Below are 16,714 nucleotides of genomic sequence, written 5' to 3'. Positions count from 1 at the left end.
TGTGCAAGGCACTATTCTAGGAGTTGATAATATCATGGTTAAATAAGACAATTCATCCCACTAGGAACTTACATTCTGGGAGGAAAGAGAAAGAGCCAAACAACAACTATACAAACAAGTATGATTCAGGTAAGTTTTGAGGAAAATAAAAGAAGAATGGGATATGGGGAAGAAGAACTACTTTATCCAGAAGGGTCAGAAAAAGCCTGTCTCAGCAAGTGGCTTTGAAATAGAAAGCTAAATAATAAAGATGAAGCAGCAATGAACAAACTAAACCAAGTAAAAAAATGCTCAAATAGCATTTACTATACGTAAGCATTCTTCCATTCAGGACACCATTCTCTGCATTGTTAAACAGCTTTACATGGTAGATTTCTTACCTATTCCTTTCAAAACCACAATGCCCTTCTTCCCTCAAACAGAATATGTAAACACACACGGCCTTCTCAAAAGTAAACATTCAAAGAGAAAAGGAGAGTACAGCTCTTCAACTCTTACCAACATAGAGCAATATCGCTTAAATCACGTATACCTGACAAAAGTCCAAAGTTCAAAATTCAGCAAATGAATATAAAGAAAACAAAGGCCCTGGGAGCCACCTAACCCTTACCAAAATTTTCTCAAATTTCCAAACTCTGAACATGTCTTCTCCTCAACATGCTTTTCTGACCACTGTGATCAAATGTATCTTTTCTCCTTTATTTTATATGTAACTGTCTGGTTGAGATACTCTATGACTTACTTACCTGCCAAATAAAGTGTATTGATTTTGTAAGAATTTGCTTCAAACCAGTCTTCATTTACTGCTGAGGTCTGTGGCTTTGTTCTAGAATGGCTGAGGTCAAAGTCTGCCCTCAGATAAGTAGGGAAATACAGTAAATACATCCCTTGAGATTGTAAACTAGAATATTCAAAAATAACGGGTTTGTTTCACCACTGCATGAGGATGAGGCTTAGCCACATTGTAAGTCCATGTTTTCCTACTTTGTGGCATTGCCATTAAGCACAAAAAAAAAAAAAAAAAAAAAAAAAAAAAAAAAACTCACTAAGCACTTCTCAAAAACATTTACTGAGTACAAAAACAAAGTCTGTGTGCACTCTGGGAATGTTCCTTGGGTGATTTACTATCTAGTAAAGAAGAGAAAATATATCCCTCTGAAGTGATAAATGTACTTATAAACAACCTAATAGTATATGGAGTAACCATAAATAAATGTTAAAACCATATTCTAACAAATTACATGTTCCTGAAAAGACCATGCTAAAGGGTTCTTAAATTTATAAGAGATGAAATAATGTCATAGAAAAAGTATCATAATTACAATAGTATAGCATTTCTGAAATGTATTCATATAAACCTTGGTATTAGCATAGATCAAAAGAGGTCATATACTGTCTAACTTTGCAAGAAAATACGAAGATTCAGCATCCAGCCTTGAATCTCTCACAATAATAAATGAGTAAAAATTGTAAGGCCAGGTGAAGATAGTCAGCCCTCTGCATCTATAGGTACAGAATCCAGGGATTTAACCAACTGGGGGGAAAAAAGTATTCAGAAGAAATAAATTGCAACTGTGCTGAACATATATAGACTTCTTCTCTTATTATTATATTGTATTATTATAATACAATTTACACAGCATTCACATTGTATTAGGTATTATAACTAACCTAGAGATGATTTAAAGTGTACAGGAGGATGTGCACAGGTTATATGCAAATACTATGCCATTTTATATCATGGACTTGAGCATTTATGGATTTTGGTATCTAAGGGAGGTCCTGGAGCCAAGCCTTCACAGATACCGAGGGACAACTGTATTTAGAATAAATGTTTAACTTTGCACAATAGCAGTACCATAGCCAACGAGGTTTATCCAAGGCGGAATTATTGCTGATAGAATAGATGTTTGCTTAAAAGACTTTATGCAGAATCTTGAGAATGTAAGCAACTAAATTTAAGGTGGAAACTTCTAATCCATTTTTTGGCATTAATACTTTTTTTCTGCTGCAAATCTGTTTAATGATTTGCTAATTTGCTTAAATCATGGAACTATTTTTACATTTATAAGCATAATTTTTTTATTTTCTATGTGCTAAAATATTTGAAGTTTATTTGCTTAAATTCACCAAAACAGTTTACTTGATTTTTCTTCTAAAAACATTTTAAATTACCAAACTGTTTACAAATTCTAAATATCTTACAAAACATTTGGAACAGAAAAATTCATTTTACTTATCGAGTCAAGTCTAAGATGCATATTCCATCACACCTTAAGATTTCTGAATTAGGTGGTCTTAAAATCTAATTTAGTCTTTTCTGTCCCCTCAAAACCTGTCAGTAAATTGACGGCATTCCTTAAACATCTATGTCATCTTGGACTTGAGGAAGTACTAGTATCTACTTTAAATGTCTACTACTGTGGACGATGACTAATGTAGCAAGGAGGAAGAAAAACATTCTCACTGGCATCAATTAGTTTGTGGGATTTTGAAAATGATATTCTCCCAATGACTTCAAAACTGTTTCATTCAGTTCCAATAAATAAAATGACAATTTGATTTTCTCAATTATTAGAACAGGGATAAGAAAATGACATAAGCCCCTTAAAATAAAAGCCAGCACAGAATTTCAAAAAACTGTACCTATATTAATTCTCATAACTGTCTCTAATTCTTGGCATTTTTTGAGACTAAAATGTCAGTTAATTTTCTCATTGCTACTGTTATTCAGTAACAAATAATTGAAAAAGAAATTTTTTTGGAGACAGTTTGGCTCTGTCACCGAGGTTAGAGTGCAGTGATACAATCAGCTCACTGCAACCTCAAACTCCTGGGCTCAAGCAATCCTTTTGTCTCAGTCTCCCAAATAGCTAGGACAACAGGTGCACACACCATGCCCAGCAGCTAATTTTGTTTTGCTTTGTTTTGTTTTTTTGAGAAACAGGGTCTCACTAAGTTGCCCAGGCTGGTCTCAACTACCTGCATTCAAGCAATCCTCCTGCCAAGCCTCCCAAAGTGTTGGGACTACAGGTGTGAATGACTGCACTAATATTCAGATTACTAAGTTGTATATTTTCTCCCCATGGTTAGAAAAGTAATAAAGAAATTGTTTTTGTTTCTATTAAAAACTGCATATTTAGGTGATAAAATAATTTGTATACTCTTCTCATTGTTTAAATGGTATCAAATAAGCTAGTTTTTTTAATTAAAAAAGTAAAGCTATTTTCATTTTTAAAAATAATTTTTTATTTTTGTGAAATGGCCCTTATTTTATTTAAGTTGCTAACTGCTAATCAGAGAATAAAGACAGTGAATGAGGATAAACAGTATAAAAGTGAAACGTTTATTCTATAAATCAACACTTTGGTGAGGAAAGAAATGACTTAAGGTGCTTATTAGGAACATCAATCATGGTGTTGGTAATCAGTATCTGTAGATACTGATTAAAAAAAGGTACAAATACAAGTTATATGTTTCAGTGCACAGAATCAAATAAGTAGTAACCCTACAGATATGCTTGTAATCACCGCACTCACCCTACACACAGACATACAACTAGTTCATCATCTGCTCTTAAAAAAAAAAAAAAAAAAAAAAAACACGAAGCTTGTCAAATTTAGTGGCTCTTAGGCAAATGTATGATCAATTTTCTATAAAACTCAAGGTGAAAATAAACAATAAAAAACTACTTGAAAAAATCATTATTCTCCAAACATTTTTTTCATTTCAACAATTCTTACAGACACCCATAAGTGCTTAATAATAGTACAAAAAAATAAATAAAATGTTTCAAGTTTTATTTAAGTTTTTTTATTGCTATGAGATTGAGAACGCCAAGTCCCAGCAATCTACTACTAATTCCGTAAAAAATATGTATTCTCAGGGAAAGTATGTGTTTAACCCTTCTCACCACACATAATTCCCTTTAATAGCAATCAGCAGCAAAAAGTATCTAAGAATATGGTATTAACAAAGGTATAATTTTTAGATGTCTCAAAAATCCCTCACAGAACCCATTTTTAAAAAAAAGAAGCACAAACTGAGATATTTCTATCACAAATCTATATCTCACAATATCCCTTATGAATGCCAAAATATGAACAGGTGAGACAAACCATCAATAGTCCCAAGATGTGTATGGCATCCGAATCTGTGCAGGAAAAAAGATAAAAGTAATAGGACATCAGACAGACATTAAAACTCTGAAATGGCTAACAGAAACTCACTGGAGAGGTCAGCATGCCAAGATAAGAACAGTAGCTCATCAGACAGACATTAAAACTCTGAAATGGCTAACAGAAACTCACTGGAGAGGTCAGCATGCCAAGATAAGAACAGTAGCTGAAACTGAGAGAAGTCTACACAATTTCAGGTAAGTACAAGTGGTCTTCAATAAGGAGTCAATGGGCCAAAAAAACTCTAAATACTTTCAAGATAAAGCCCCACACTGAGGATACATTGATGGGAAAATCCAAATTGATCAAACCAGAGACAATAGAGAGAGAAGAAAAAGAGGATCAAGATAAAAGTGGAAGAAGTAAATGAAGTCAGAAAATTATAAAATGTTTTCACCATATTTTTTAATCAGACAAAAACACAGGATTTTAAAATGAGAGAAAACACTATCTTAAATGACTCATTTAAAAAGTTTAAGAGAACTAATTTCACGTAAAAACAACAGAAGAGCATTAGTTGAATCCCATACGATGCTATTATATGAAAAAAGAAGGAACAGAATGACAGCCCTACAGAAAATAAAAGCATAGCCAAAAAAAAAAAAAAAATGGTGTGAGTTGGCTGAAAGTAAAAATAAATAAATAAAATAAAAAGAAAAATTAAAAACTCAACACAAAGTGAGCTAAAAGATACTCAGAAAATGATAAAATAGATTTAAAAACATAAACTAAAGTTAGAACTCAGAAATGATGAGAGATTTTAGAAAAGAATTATGACAAAATAAATCATTTCAGAAATGATTATGTAAACTAAAGAATAAAAGGGGGAGCAAATCTTAGATCAAAAAAAACGAAGCAATAAAAAGGAGTCAAGTAAAGACAAATGTAGAAGGCAAAGACTATCTAACATACAAATAACAGGAGTCACCATAAGGAAGACAGTCAGAGAATAAAACAAACATTAAATTTATAATGTAATAACTTCTTAAAACTGTAAAGAAAGAAATTTAAACTACATATATTAGAAAGACTATTGTAAACCTAGAGGAATCAACCAAAAATAACCAAAACCAGGATATAACAAGAAACTGGAAAAAGAATTAGATTGGTATTAGACTTTGACAGCAATGTTTTATGATACAAGAAAATCATGTATTTCAGATGTTCATAGAATAAAGAATTTCTATATGAGTCACTGTGAAAAGGCCTCCAAGAAATAATCTTAACTAAATAATATTTAGTACATTATTATCTAAATAAGACAGAAAAAAGGAGATATATGTGTATTTCTGATTGGCTTTGGTTTGCATTATAAAATACTCTACAAGGATACAAAAAAAAAAAAAAAACCAGGAATTATCTGTTGAGGGGAAAAAAGAACTAAGTGGATATAGCAGAGGATGAGGTGTAGACTTTTCACTATATGCCCTTATTTACTATATGCAGTTTTTGACGTTTGAATCACTTGAATACATTAACTGGCATGAGCCAGTAACTTAGCATTTTTTGAAACTTTCCTGGAAATTATAATGTGAGCCTGGATTGAAGATTATTGTTCTAAAATTTAAGGAAGTCAAATGAGTGAAGCAAAACAGATGAAATGCAGAAATTCATGAAAACTACTGTATAAAGCAAAATTTTCAAGTTTACTACTTGGACCTGAAAGTCTTATTTTTAATAATATGCAAGGCCAGGTGCGGTGGCTCAAACCTGTAATCTCAGTATTTTGGAAGGCCAAGGTGGGCAGATCACCTGAGGTCAGGAGTTCAAAACAGCCTGGTGAACACGGTGAGACCCCGTCTCTACTAAAGATACAAAAATTAGCAGGGTGTGGTAGTGCATGCCTGTAATTCCAGCTACTTGGGAGGCTGAAGCACAAGAATCGCTTGAACCCAGGAGGTGGAGGTTGCCGTAAGCCAAGATCTTGCCACTGACTCCAACCTAGGCAACAAGAGTGAAACTCCTTCTCAAAAAAAAAAAAAAAAGAATATATAACTGACACATTAAGTAAAATATCCTTAACATGTTCTTTTTATATAAATAATTCTACCTGTTTGTTTTGGATAAACTTTTCTAGACTACACAGACATGTCTTAACGAATGTAAATGCTTATTATGGCAATGTTTATTATTCTAATACAGCTTGACAAAGAGGTCTTCCAAATTTTATGGACTGAATAATTCAATCATTCAATTCGCTTTGAAATAAGAAAGAAAATACTTGACCATATCTCCAAACGATTCATCTCTCACAGTGACTCTCCTTTTATAAGGCCTGTGAAGAGGATAGGATTCCTAGTAACAGAAATACATACATTTCCCAACATCAAATCTAATATAAAATATACTACTAAAAGAAATGCATGTAAAACCAACTAAAACATAAAATCCTTATTCTTCTTTCATTTTTTACAAACATTCCATTTATTAATTACTCTTTCTCTTGTCAGACTAAAATTCTGACAAAAATACATCTTCAGAGTGTTTAGTCATGCCAAAAAATATATGAATAAACAGAATGTCTTCAAGTGATGCTTAATGTATACTAACATTTCCTCCAGCATTTTCCAGTCCTACATAAGACCACACACTATATTTTGGGTTACGTAGGCATAACTGCTAAATTCTCTACATACCAGATCATCAAGCTAACTATTCTGGGTAGATCAAGCAACTGATCTAATCTACCCCTTAACCAAATTTATAAAGCACAATTATTATAGTAGCCTCTTGACAAGCGCCCAATGTTCAACATCTGATTAGTACTTATTTTTAAAGAGTACATGAAAAAGTTGAGATTAATATCTACTGGTACCTAAGTAATACAATCTGTGAAATTAGCAACAGAATGTAAGTAGTAGTCTGGGGCTGTATAAATCCATTTATTAGGTAAATGTAAGGTCCTCTGAAACATTTTATTTTCATAAAACAGTACTTTTTTTTTAAATTAAATTCTCAAGCTGAATAATCAAGCTGCTATAGCCAGGAGGCACTGCAATAGAAAATGGAATGTGAAAGAATAGGTCCAGTCTTTAAAAAGCTTACAAAAAAAATTCCCAGAGTTAGCCATAGATACCAACACTGACGACTATCAAAGATAATAATTTTATAACCAGCTGTGTCTGGTTACTGAATTTTTAGAAATGTAGCAGCATGAGGACATGTGGTATCTGATGAGCTGGCAAGTTTCCTAAGTGCTTGTCACAGGTGTTGACCCACTTGTTACAGAAGTCAAAGAAAGGATACAAAAGGGATTGGAATCCATGCTGTACTAAAATGAGGAGTTCTCTATTCAAGTTTTGTGAAAGTCCTTTAAATAGTTATTTCTGATAAATGCAGCATGACTCACTTTTCTTCCTCTGGTTAGGCTACACACCCTGGACAGAACAGGAAAAGGGGACATAGCACACACCCCCATTGTACTATAGAGTTCACAGTATTTATTTCCTTTTGTTATGGCACATTCACGCCTCTCCACCTATCCTGGTAATCAGACCATATCACATAAAATAACACTGTTAGAATTCTCTGTAATCATTAATGTTGTCTTTAAAAAGTTTGTTTAAAGGTTTTACAAACATTCCATTTATTAATTACTCTCTCTTGTCAGAATAAAATTCTGACAAAGATACATCCAAACCCTGGCCTAAGCAGAGGGGCAGATTTTTCAAAATTGAAAATTCAGAGCCCAGTATTCTGAAATCAGGTGAAAATATTGAGAATTTTCATGGTGAGAAATAGCTATAAATTTTTTTTCCTTTTTCTATATTGTCCACATTTTCCAGACTAAACATACTATTTTTATAAATACATAAACATACTAACATTTCTTAAGGAGAAAGACTTCTCAGCTAATTTAATCTAGCATTATCTTACTGGACTCCTAAATGTTGTGCTTTATTTAGGATACCACAGAGATGCAGGCACCAGTATATTGTTCCCGTCATCATAAATAACTCTTTTCATTTAATTAAGCTCCACAAACATTTAAAAGACCTGTATGTTAGATACCTTGATATTAAAAAATTGCCATATTCTACAGAAAATATGTCATAAATAAGACTCAATTATCTAGAGGATGACTGGCAGACCATAAATCCAAACAAGAAATTTAATATATATATTCATTGTTTGTATTAGTCCATTTTCACACTGCTGATAGACATACCCGAGACTAAGCAACTTATAAAAGAAAGAGGTTTAATGGACTCAACAGTTCTACTTGGCTGAGGAGGCCTGACAATCATGACGGAAGGTAAAAGGCACATCTCACATGGCAGCAGACAAGAGAAGAGAACTTGTGCAGGGAAATTTCCCTTTATAAAGCCATCAGATCTCATGAGACATTTACTATCATGAGAATTGCACAAGAAAGACACACCCCCATGATTCAATTATCTCCCATTAGGTCCTTCCCACAACATGTGGGAATTAAGAAAGCTACAATTCAAGATAAGATTTGGGTGGGGACACAGCCAAACCATATCACTATTTAAAAACTCACTTTGCTAATATTTCATCCTATAGATATTTAACATACAGTAGCCTCCTTTGACACTCACAAATTTAATCACATCTCCTATTCCTAAGAAATTATTAGGTAGAAACAACTTTGTGTTAGTTTGAAAAAAAAAAGTCCATAACCCTCAGAAAGAACTGGATTGCAGAAAGGTCAAATAGGGAAGCCTAAGATTTCTAAATTCTTCCTGAATCAGGTATTTACAGCACAATGTAAATGTTTTTGTTGAAAATACTCTTTCAAAATATCTAACACATACTCATATATATGCACAAACTTAGTAAATACAAAGCAGATAAAAAGATTTATGTATTATCTCCCATTTTGAATTATCCATATATTTTTATCCATCCTCTATCTAGAATGACTCCATGGGGGCTCATTAACCTGTTCCCCCACCCCCCTAAAAAAACTGACTCAAAGTTACCTGTTTCAAAATAATGTTTTGATATCAATTTCCTGATGTAGCTACAGCAACGAATACCTAAAATTTAAAAGGTTGCTTTCTATCCCACTTTCAGATTAAAATTAAAAAGACACACTTTTCCCTATTTCTGTCAATAAATACAGCTAAAAAGTTTGGACATTTTATTAAAACAAATGTAAGAGGATTCTGGAACGTAGAGGGAAGGCAGATCTACTAGGGACCTGGGAATCCAAGGAATGACAAAGCAGTAAGTTCTGTGAGTTTTCTTTTAGCCTCATATATCCCAAACTAGGGAGTGGAACAGCCAGCAACCAGGAAACACCAATAGGCACAAAAGCCCCAATAAAAGCCAATCCTCTGTAGCAAAAGGGCCATGAAAGGCACAGTCTAGCAAGACAGAAAGCTTTTAGACAATAAACACCCCACACCAACCGAATACCACGAAAAAAAAAAATGGCCCTAACTTTGAAACTTTTAATCAATAGTAACCAATGACTCAAACAAAATACCTTCTTCTAAATAGTCATAGTGTAGGCCTATTGAATAACGTCCCCGTAGGACACTGAAAAGATACACTGCTCACCTTTTTCCTTATTTCCAAGTTTCACCTTTATTTTTAAACCACCTCTGTCACAAAAGGCCAAGTACCGAGCCTAGATTTCCACTCTTGCACAGCAACAATGAAGTGCCCATAGATGACCTTGATGTGGTATCAGAGAAAACCAAGTGGTTGTGAAGACAGTTTTAGGACTTCTATCCCCATCCAAAAGGAAAAAAACTCTCTCACCCTCCATTCCTGTGTCAGAGGAAGCTGAATGAGAAGCCAGAACTTTTATAACTATCCAGAGGTAACAAGGTCACCCCTAATCTCGTGGTAAGGCACCCATGGAACAGTAAAAAGGTGCCTCTCCCCCTCCCAGCCAGGGACGCATCTGCTAAGGCCTGTGGGAGCCCTGAAATCCCACCTTATCCCAGGAGTAAGGCGGTATCCTTCCTATCCAGGGTATCAAAGAGGGCTGAGTGGAGAACTTGTCATTTTACTTGCACCTCACATTAACAAAAGAGTTAATCTTTTCCCAAACTATACAGTATCAGATGAGGCCTGCTACAATACAAGATTTAAATAAGATCCAAGGTGTCATACAAAATACCCACAATATGCAGGATATAATTAAAAAACACTCATGATACTAAGAATCAGGAAAATCTCAACTTGGGCAAGAAAATACTACCAATGGTAACACTGAGATGATACTTTGCTAACAAGGATTTTTAAAGCAACCATAATAAAAATGCTTCAGCAGGGAATTACGAACATGCTTGAAACAAACAGAATAGAAAGTTTCAGCACAGAATGGAAGATATGAAAGAGAGCCAAATGGAAATTTTAGAACTAAAAATACGATAACCAAATAAAAAACAAAGAATTGGCACATGAAATGAACAGAAGGAACTGAGGATAGAAATCCTTTCCTCAGAGATGGATGGTACGGTGAAATATAAACTGAACAGTATGCCTACTTTAACTTCGATTTGGCTATGAGACCTCCTGGTACATTTTTCTGTAATTTATTTAGCCAAGGTGTTTAACACTCCATAAGTTACTCTTTTATTCCCATGCTATAAAAAGGAGAGAGAAGCCTATTGGTCCTAAAATGAAGTCATCTGAAAAAAGTTTTCTTTGAAAGTACAGATTCCTATAAAATGAACTAGCTTTGAAGACTCAAGTCATCACTCCTAGATTATGACTATTAATAGTAAATGCAGTGAGACAACAATGATAATGCCAGATAGCATTTATATTAGTCATTAATGTAAAAACAACCCAAAGTGATATATGTTAGGTTTTATATAGTCTCTCTGATATGTTACTGTTCCCATTTACAAATGGAAAAACTGAATTCTCAAAGATGTATGTCTCACTAAAGGGTCCAGAATAAGTCATTCAATGGAGACAAAAAAACACAGTTACCTCATTATTCAGTACTATGCCTTTTAATAAGCACCATAAGTCCAAGGATGAGGTCAGTAAGTGTGGCTATACACAATGTAGTTAGTCCTTGGGGAGCAGGGTGCATGATATTAGTTCATCTACTGATTCATCCAACAGTATTCATTGAACATGCACTATATGCCAGGTACTACTGGCAAGAAAAAGTTCTTAATCTGAAGAAACTTGCACTGTAATGGAGAAAAGGCAGAAAATAAACAAATCAAAATAAAACAACAGGTAGGAATAAGTGGTATGGGAAAGAAAAATATAAAAAGGGCTAGGGAATGCTGAGCAAGTACACAGGACCTTATTTTATACAGCATGATTCAGAAAAGCCTCCACAAGAGTAGCATTTGAGCAAATATCAGAAGGAAGCTAGAGTTCAGCGAGAGCTGTTAAAAGTATAATTTTCAAAAAGTTAATCTGACTCATGTAAATACAAATTGAAGATATACCAAAGATTTATTTTGTTCATTTACTAATGAATTAATCATTTAAGACTGAATGAATGAGACATTAAGACTGGTTCAAGAAGCATTTGAAGAACAGGATTTATATAGGAAATTTAACAATGGAGTGTTAGACTAAAAGCACTAGGTTAGAGACAAAACTGGTTAATATCCTGTAAGACCGAATGAATAAGATGCTAAGACTGGTTCAAACAGCGTTTAAGGAACAAGATTTAGATAGGAAAGTTAATAACATGGAGTGTTAGCCTAAAAGCACTAGGTTAGAGGTAAAACTTGTTAATATCCTACAGGGCAATTAATTATATTCTCTGAAGTTATCTTTTCTAACAAACAGAATTATTTGCATCTCTTCAGGGGGAAAAAATTCTATAAATTAACATGTAACTTCACTACATCTGAGACTTATTCAAGAGTAAACAGTGAGTCAAATAAAGTACATTCTCCTAAGTACGCCTGAGGTGGGCACATTAAACAATGTCATCACAGACGCTGAAAAGACACACTGCCTGCATTTTTCCTTATTTCCAAGTTTTGTATTTTTAAAAAACTGCTCTACAGGAGGAACAACATTCCAGGCAGGGATATGTGAGTGAATCATGGATCATACTACTCCAACAGGCAAAGAATGTCCTTCCCCACATATACTCACACATTCACCTATACCTTATTGTAAAGCTTGGTGTAAATAAATACCTGAGGGTAAACTGGAGAAGCTTGAAAATCTATATTGGAAAGAAAATAGGAATTGAGTCTGAGATCTGATTTGATTTACATTTTTAAAACACTACTCTTACCTGCTGAATTAAAAACTCATGATGGAAAAGAACAAGAGTGGAAGCTAGAAGACCACTTACGAGACTATTACAGTGATTCAGGCAAATAAACAAATAAATATATGATTTGTCAAATGTAAAAGGTGCTAGGAAGAAAAATAAAGAAGACTATGATAAGGTGGATGAAGAGGATGTCAGCATTGTCTGGAAAGGCTTATCTGATAAGGTAACATTTGAACAGAGACTTGAAGGCTATGAAGAAAACCATGCAGGTATCTGAGGAAATCTGAGTACTCTGGATATTAGGAAAAAGAAAAATGACTGAGGAAAAAGAGGCAAGGAAAAGACAGGAAGAAGGGACATAAGGGAACACAGAGCCTTGAAAACCAGTTTAAGGACTTGGCTTTTAGTGTGGGTAAGATAAGAAGCCACCAAAGGTTTTAGAACAGAAGAATGACATGACCAGCTTTAAGTTTCAATCAGATCACAGTGGCTGCAATGGGGGGAATGGTCTGCGCGTGGGCAGTGACAAAAGCAAAAGACTAGTAAGAATATACTTTAGTAACACAAGGGAGAAATAATGATAATATACAATATGTTGACAGTGGTGACCATGATGATAAACGGTTGAAACCTGGATATTCTGAAGGTACAGCCAACAAATCCTGCTAAAGAAACAGACATTGATTAAGTACAAAAACGAATGTGCAAGTTTTAGTCTTAGCAATTAACAGGAAGGAGTTGTCATTTACTGTGTTAAGTTAGACTGTAGAATAAATACATAAGGAAATTTAGGAAGGAAAAAAGGAGACAATTTATTTTAAAAAGTTAAATATCTCAGTTCTGGATTACAGGATTCTAAATGTAATTCAAATGTAATTATTATAACAAAAATTAGAATAAACAGTTCCCAAAATGTATCCATTAGAAACAGAGTATTTCTTACCAAATTGTTTGAACCTCAAACTACTAATCCTCGGGGCTGCTCACAAACTCATATTTTTCAAAATGGGCGTCTTCCCATTAATTTCACCCATGTTAGTCAGTTTTATATATTTAAGCAAGTACTGATTCTTCATTCATAAGATACTCATTATGTACTTTTGGAAATTATAGCACATGCTTCATCGAAAGGCTTACATTTTAAATTTTAAGTTCAATTTTCTTACCTGAAGTTCTTTGTATCTATCTTGAAAAGAAATGGCCTCTTGCTCTTTTTCTTTTAGAAAGCCTTTTTCTAAGACATTATGCTTTTCCATCAATGATTCCACATCCTAAAACAAAAATCCAAATACAAGCTTTGTAATATTTAATGGCTTAAAATATATTTAGTTTTTTCAATGAACATATCAGAAAACATTTGTCAGAGAAAGAATCCATGGGAAGTATGGCTTAAAATCTAACAATATTATAAATTGTATGCTTCATCTAATTTCTAGGACAGTATCAAACATGGACATAACATTTACTCATTCCAACAAATGAATATGAGCGCCTCAACAAATTTCATCAACATAATCTATTTCTAGATACACTTTCTATAAATATGGTAAGCTCTTTTGACAGATATATTCACAGGGAAGAACGCATAAGTAAAGAATTTACTAAAATGGCTGTATACCTAAGTACTCTTGTCAAATATCCCGTGATGCCTAACTTCCCATAGGGAAAAGCTGATGTCACAAAATTTTGCCTCTTCATAAGAAATACAATATTATCTGCTTTCAAAGTAAATAAAAATAAACCAAAAAAAGAAAGCAACAGTTAGAAAAAACCTAGTAAAAGATATTCATATCTTTAAAAGTACATATGTAAAATACATTTCTCATCAAAGGCTTTTCCAAGTGATTAGCTCATGACTGTTTTAAACCTACAGCCAAAGGAGAAAAGTATCTTCTTCCTCTGATGAGTTTTTAATCAGAATTTGAGATTATATCAAATTTCTAATATTTGCAAATCAAATATTTTTTAGGCAAATTTAAATATACCTTTTTAATTCTCTGTTTTTCTTCTTCAGATACTTTGAGTTTAATCTCCAGACTTGAAATTTTTTGCTGAAGCTGTATGTTAGATACATTGGCTCCAGGATCCTCAGAATCATCCACAAGGGCAATTGCTCCATTACTTTTTTCATCAGTTAAACCCAATGGAAAAAGTGAGATATCCAGATGAGTGTGTGTTGATTGCTGAATCTAAACCACATTACAAAAAAAAAAAAAAAAAATACACAAGAGAGGAAAGTTTACACTATACCAATAATGAAAACATCCAAAGGGCACTAGAAACCACATTTGGAAATTAAGTTGTTGAAAAGGTTCTGAAATTATTTCACCCTTTAAGTAAATCAAGAGAAGACCTCAAACTGTTACAACAACCCAATCTTTGCTGTAAGAAACAAAATTTCCTCTTAATTTTGAAATCTAATGTATTCCTTAATTTGCTACCAATGCACTAAAAGACTTAAAACTTTTTCCTACACTTGAAAATGTATGAATAAGGATAGACATATCTGGTTGTTAACAGTTCTTAAAATTTACACACAGACCTAGAATTTGTTTATATTTTAAACTGTAAATCGAACTCTGAAATTTATCAATGACCTCTATTGATCATCACTGTCTCGCAAAATTAACAGGTGACTCAAAATTGTGTACAACACTTTAGAAATTGGGACTACCTCCAGCAGCTAGCATAAGCGCTTGGTTTAAAAAATATTTGAATGAATAAACCTTATAACTGCTATATTTTTGGTTTTTACTCTAAAATTGAAATAGTTGCTTGTATACCTGAAAACGTGGTAAGATTTGCTAAAAAGAGAAATACTTATTCTTCTTTGTATTATTTTCCCTTTTCAAGTTCAAGATTTGAAATGCAAAGCCAGGTAAAGTTTAATAAAAGATACTCAAATCATACTTTGGTAACTAAGGCTACTTAAATATTTTGCAATTGCGCCACGAAACACAAAGATATTATCCAGTTTTTTTGACTTCTACGTATTAGCCTCAAAATTAGAATCTCTATTGCAGAAATACTTCTTTTAGACAAACTGGCTAAAAAAGAAACTTAAAAACATCAATTAAATTAGCAGGCAATTTTTTAAGTGCACATCTCCTTTAAAAATATGCTTGTCTTTACCTGTGCTTTAGGAATAGTCTGACTCATAATGCTATTTTCTGGTGTATTCTCTGGTGATGAAATAATGGCATCAGAAGAGAGGCAGCCAATGGCAGAAGAGTGGTCATGGTCCAGTACAATCTCAGGAGATGATGGTGAAAGATGGACTCCAGATACTAAAAAAATAAAAAACAATAACAAAAAGGATAGGATTATTAAAGAGAAAACAGGTGAAGGGAAGAAAGCTGAAATAGAGTAAAAGAGAAAAGTACGGAAAGTAAAAGCAATGAGAGTGAAAAATCAGGATTCTATGACTATTTCTCAGGGCCTAATCGCTAAGAGGTAAAACTAGTGTTTTTAATTTAACATGACATTTCCATGTAAGATCCAGGCAAACAAAATAGTTTTATAAAGTCTTAGTGTAATAGTGCCATAAGAAGCACATTTCTAGCATAGAGAAAATACTCATATATATATATGAGTATATCATATATACGAGAAAATATATATATTATATATATAATATATTCATTCATTTCATTCAGAAAAACTGACTTAATTTTTTAAAAAGCACTAGAGTGCCTACCAGTGCCAGTCATAGGCATCAGGGACTGAAGAGACACCAGTGAGCGATACAGATGCACCCATGTACTCAATGGCTTTACGACTCGGTAGGCAAGTCAACCAATTAATATTTATAACAATAAAATTAGTAAGGGAAAAAATCAATTACTTTGAAGCAACTAATCCAACAATATCTGCATTAAGGTCTTCTTTTGTGACAAATAAAAGAATTTTCATGCTAAAATAAAGTCAATTTAAGTTTGCTGAATTGTCCATACAGAAAAATAATAATTTTTCTTTTTCAATTAGCTTAAAAAAAATTAGATTGTGATTAGAGCTCAAATATAAAAGTTCTGAAAGGAAACCCAAATATCAAGTATGACATAGGACAAAAGTACGGATATGAGCAAGATAAACAGGTTGTACATATATTACTTGATTTTCAAATGTTCTTTCTAAAAATTCAAATAAGTTTGTACTAGGTGTGTTAAAATTTAAGGAAAGTGAGTCATTTTTTGGTACAGCCCATTCATACATTGTGACTTTCTAAACTATAAAGACCTTTATTCCACATTGGCATCAGTAGCAACGTCAGTGAAGTTCTATCATAAACTCTGGAAGGCAGTTCACAATGGAAATTGCATGTTTCCCTGAAGAAAGACATTTATAAGGCTGT

General features: G+C 33.2%; 1 protein-coding gene across 12 annotated transcripts in view; it reads right to left on the bottom strand.

The window, feature by feature from the left end:
• The window catches only part of CCDC91 (coiled-coil domain containing 91), a 346,963-nt gene that overhangs the window by 240,429 nt on the left and 89,820 nt on the right, over positions 1-16,714 (bottom strand). For 9 of the 12 annotated variants that reach the window (XM_030939611.1, XM_010379889.2, XM_010379895.2 and 6 more), the window contains 3 exons: positions 15,496-15,650; positions 14,349-14,552; positions 13,530-13,634 (listed from right to left, as the gene is read on the bottom strand). In XM_030939611.1, coding sequence (XP_030795471.1) covers positions 13,530-13,634; positions 14,349-14,552; positions 15,496-15,650 — 464 coding nt within the window. Of the gene's footprint in view, positions 1-13,529; positions 13,635-14,348; positions 14,553-15,495; positions 15,651-16,599; positions 16,689-16,714 lie in introns of all 12 variants that reach the window. The other 3 variants (XM_010379893.2, XM_030939614.1, XM_010379894.2) reach the window with 1 other exon arrangement.

Source organism: Rhinopithecus roxellana, chromosome 10, assembly GCF_007565055.1.
Source record: "Rhinopithecus roxellana isolate Shanxi Qingling chromosome 10, ASM756505v1, whole genome shotgun sequence".
NCBI lineage: Eukaryota > Metazoa > Chordata > Mammalia > Primates > Cercopithecidae > Rhinopithecus > Rhinopithecus roxellana.
Note: the sequence above shows the minus strand (reverse complement) of the source record. Positions and strands in the feature narration are given on the sequence as shown.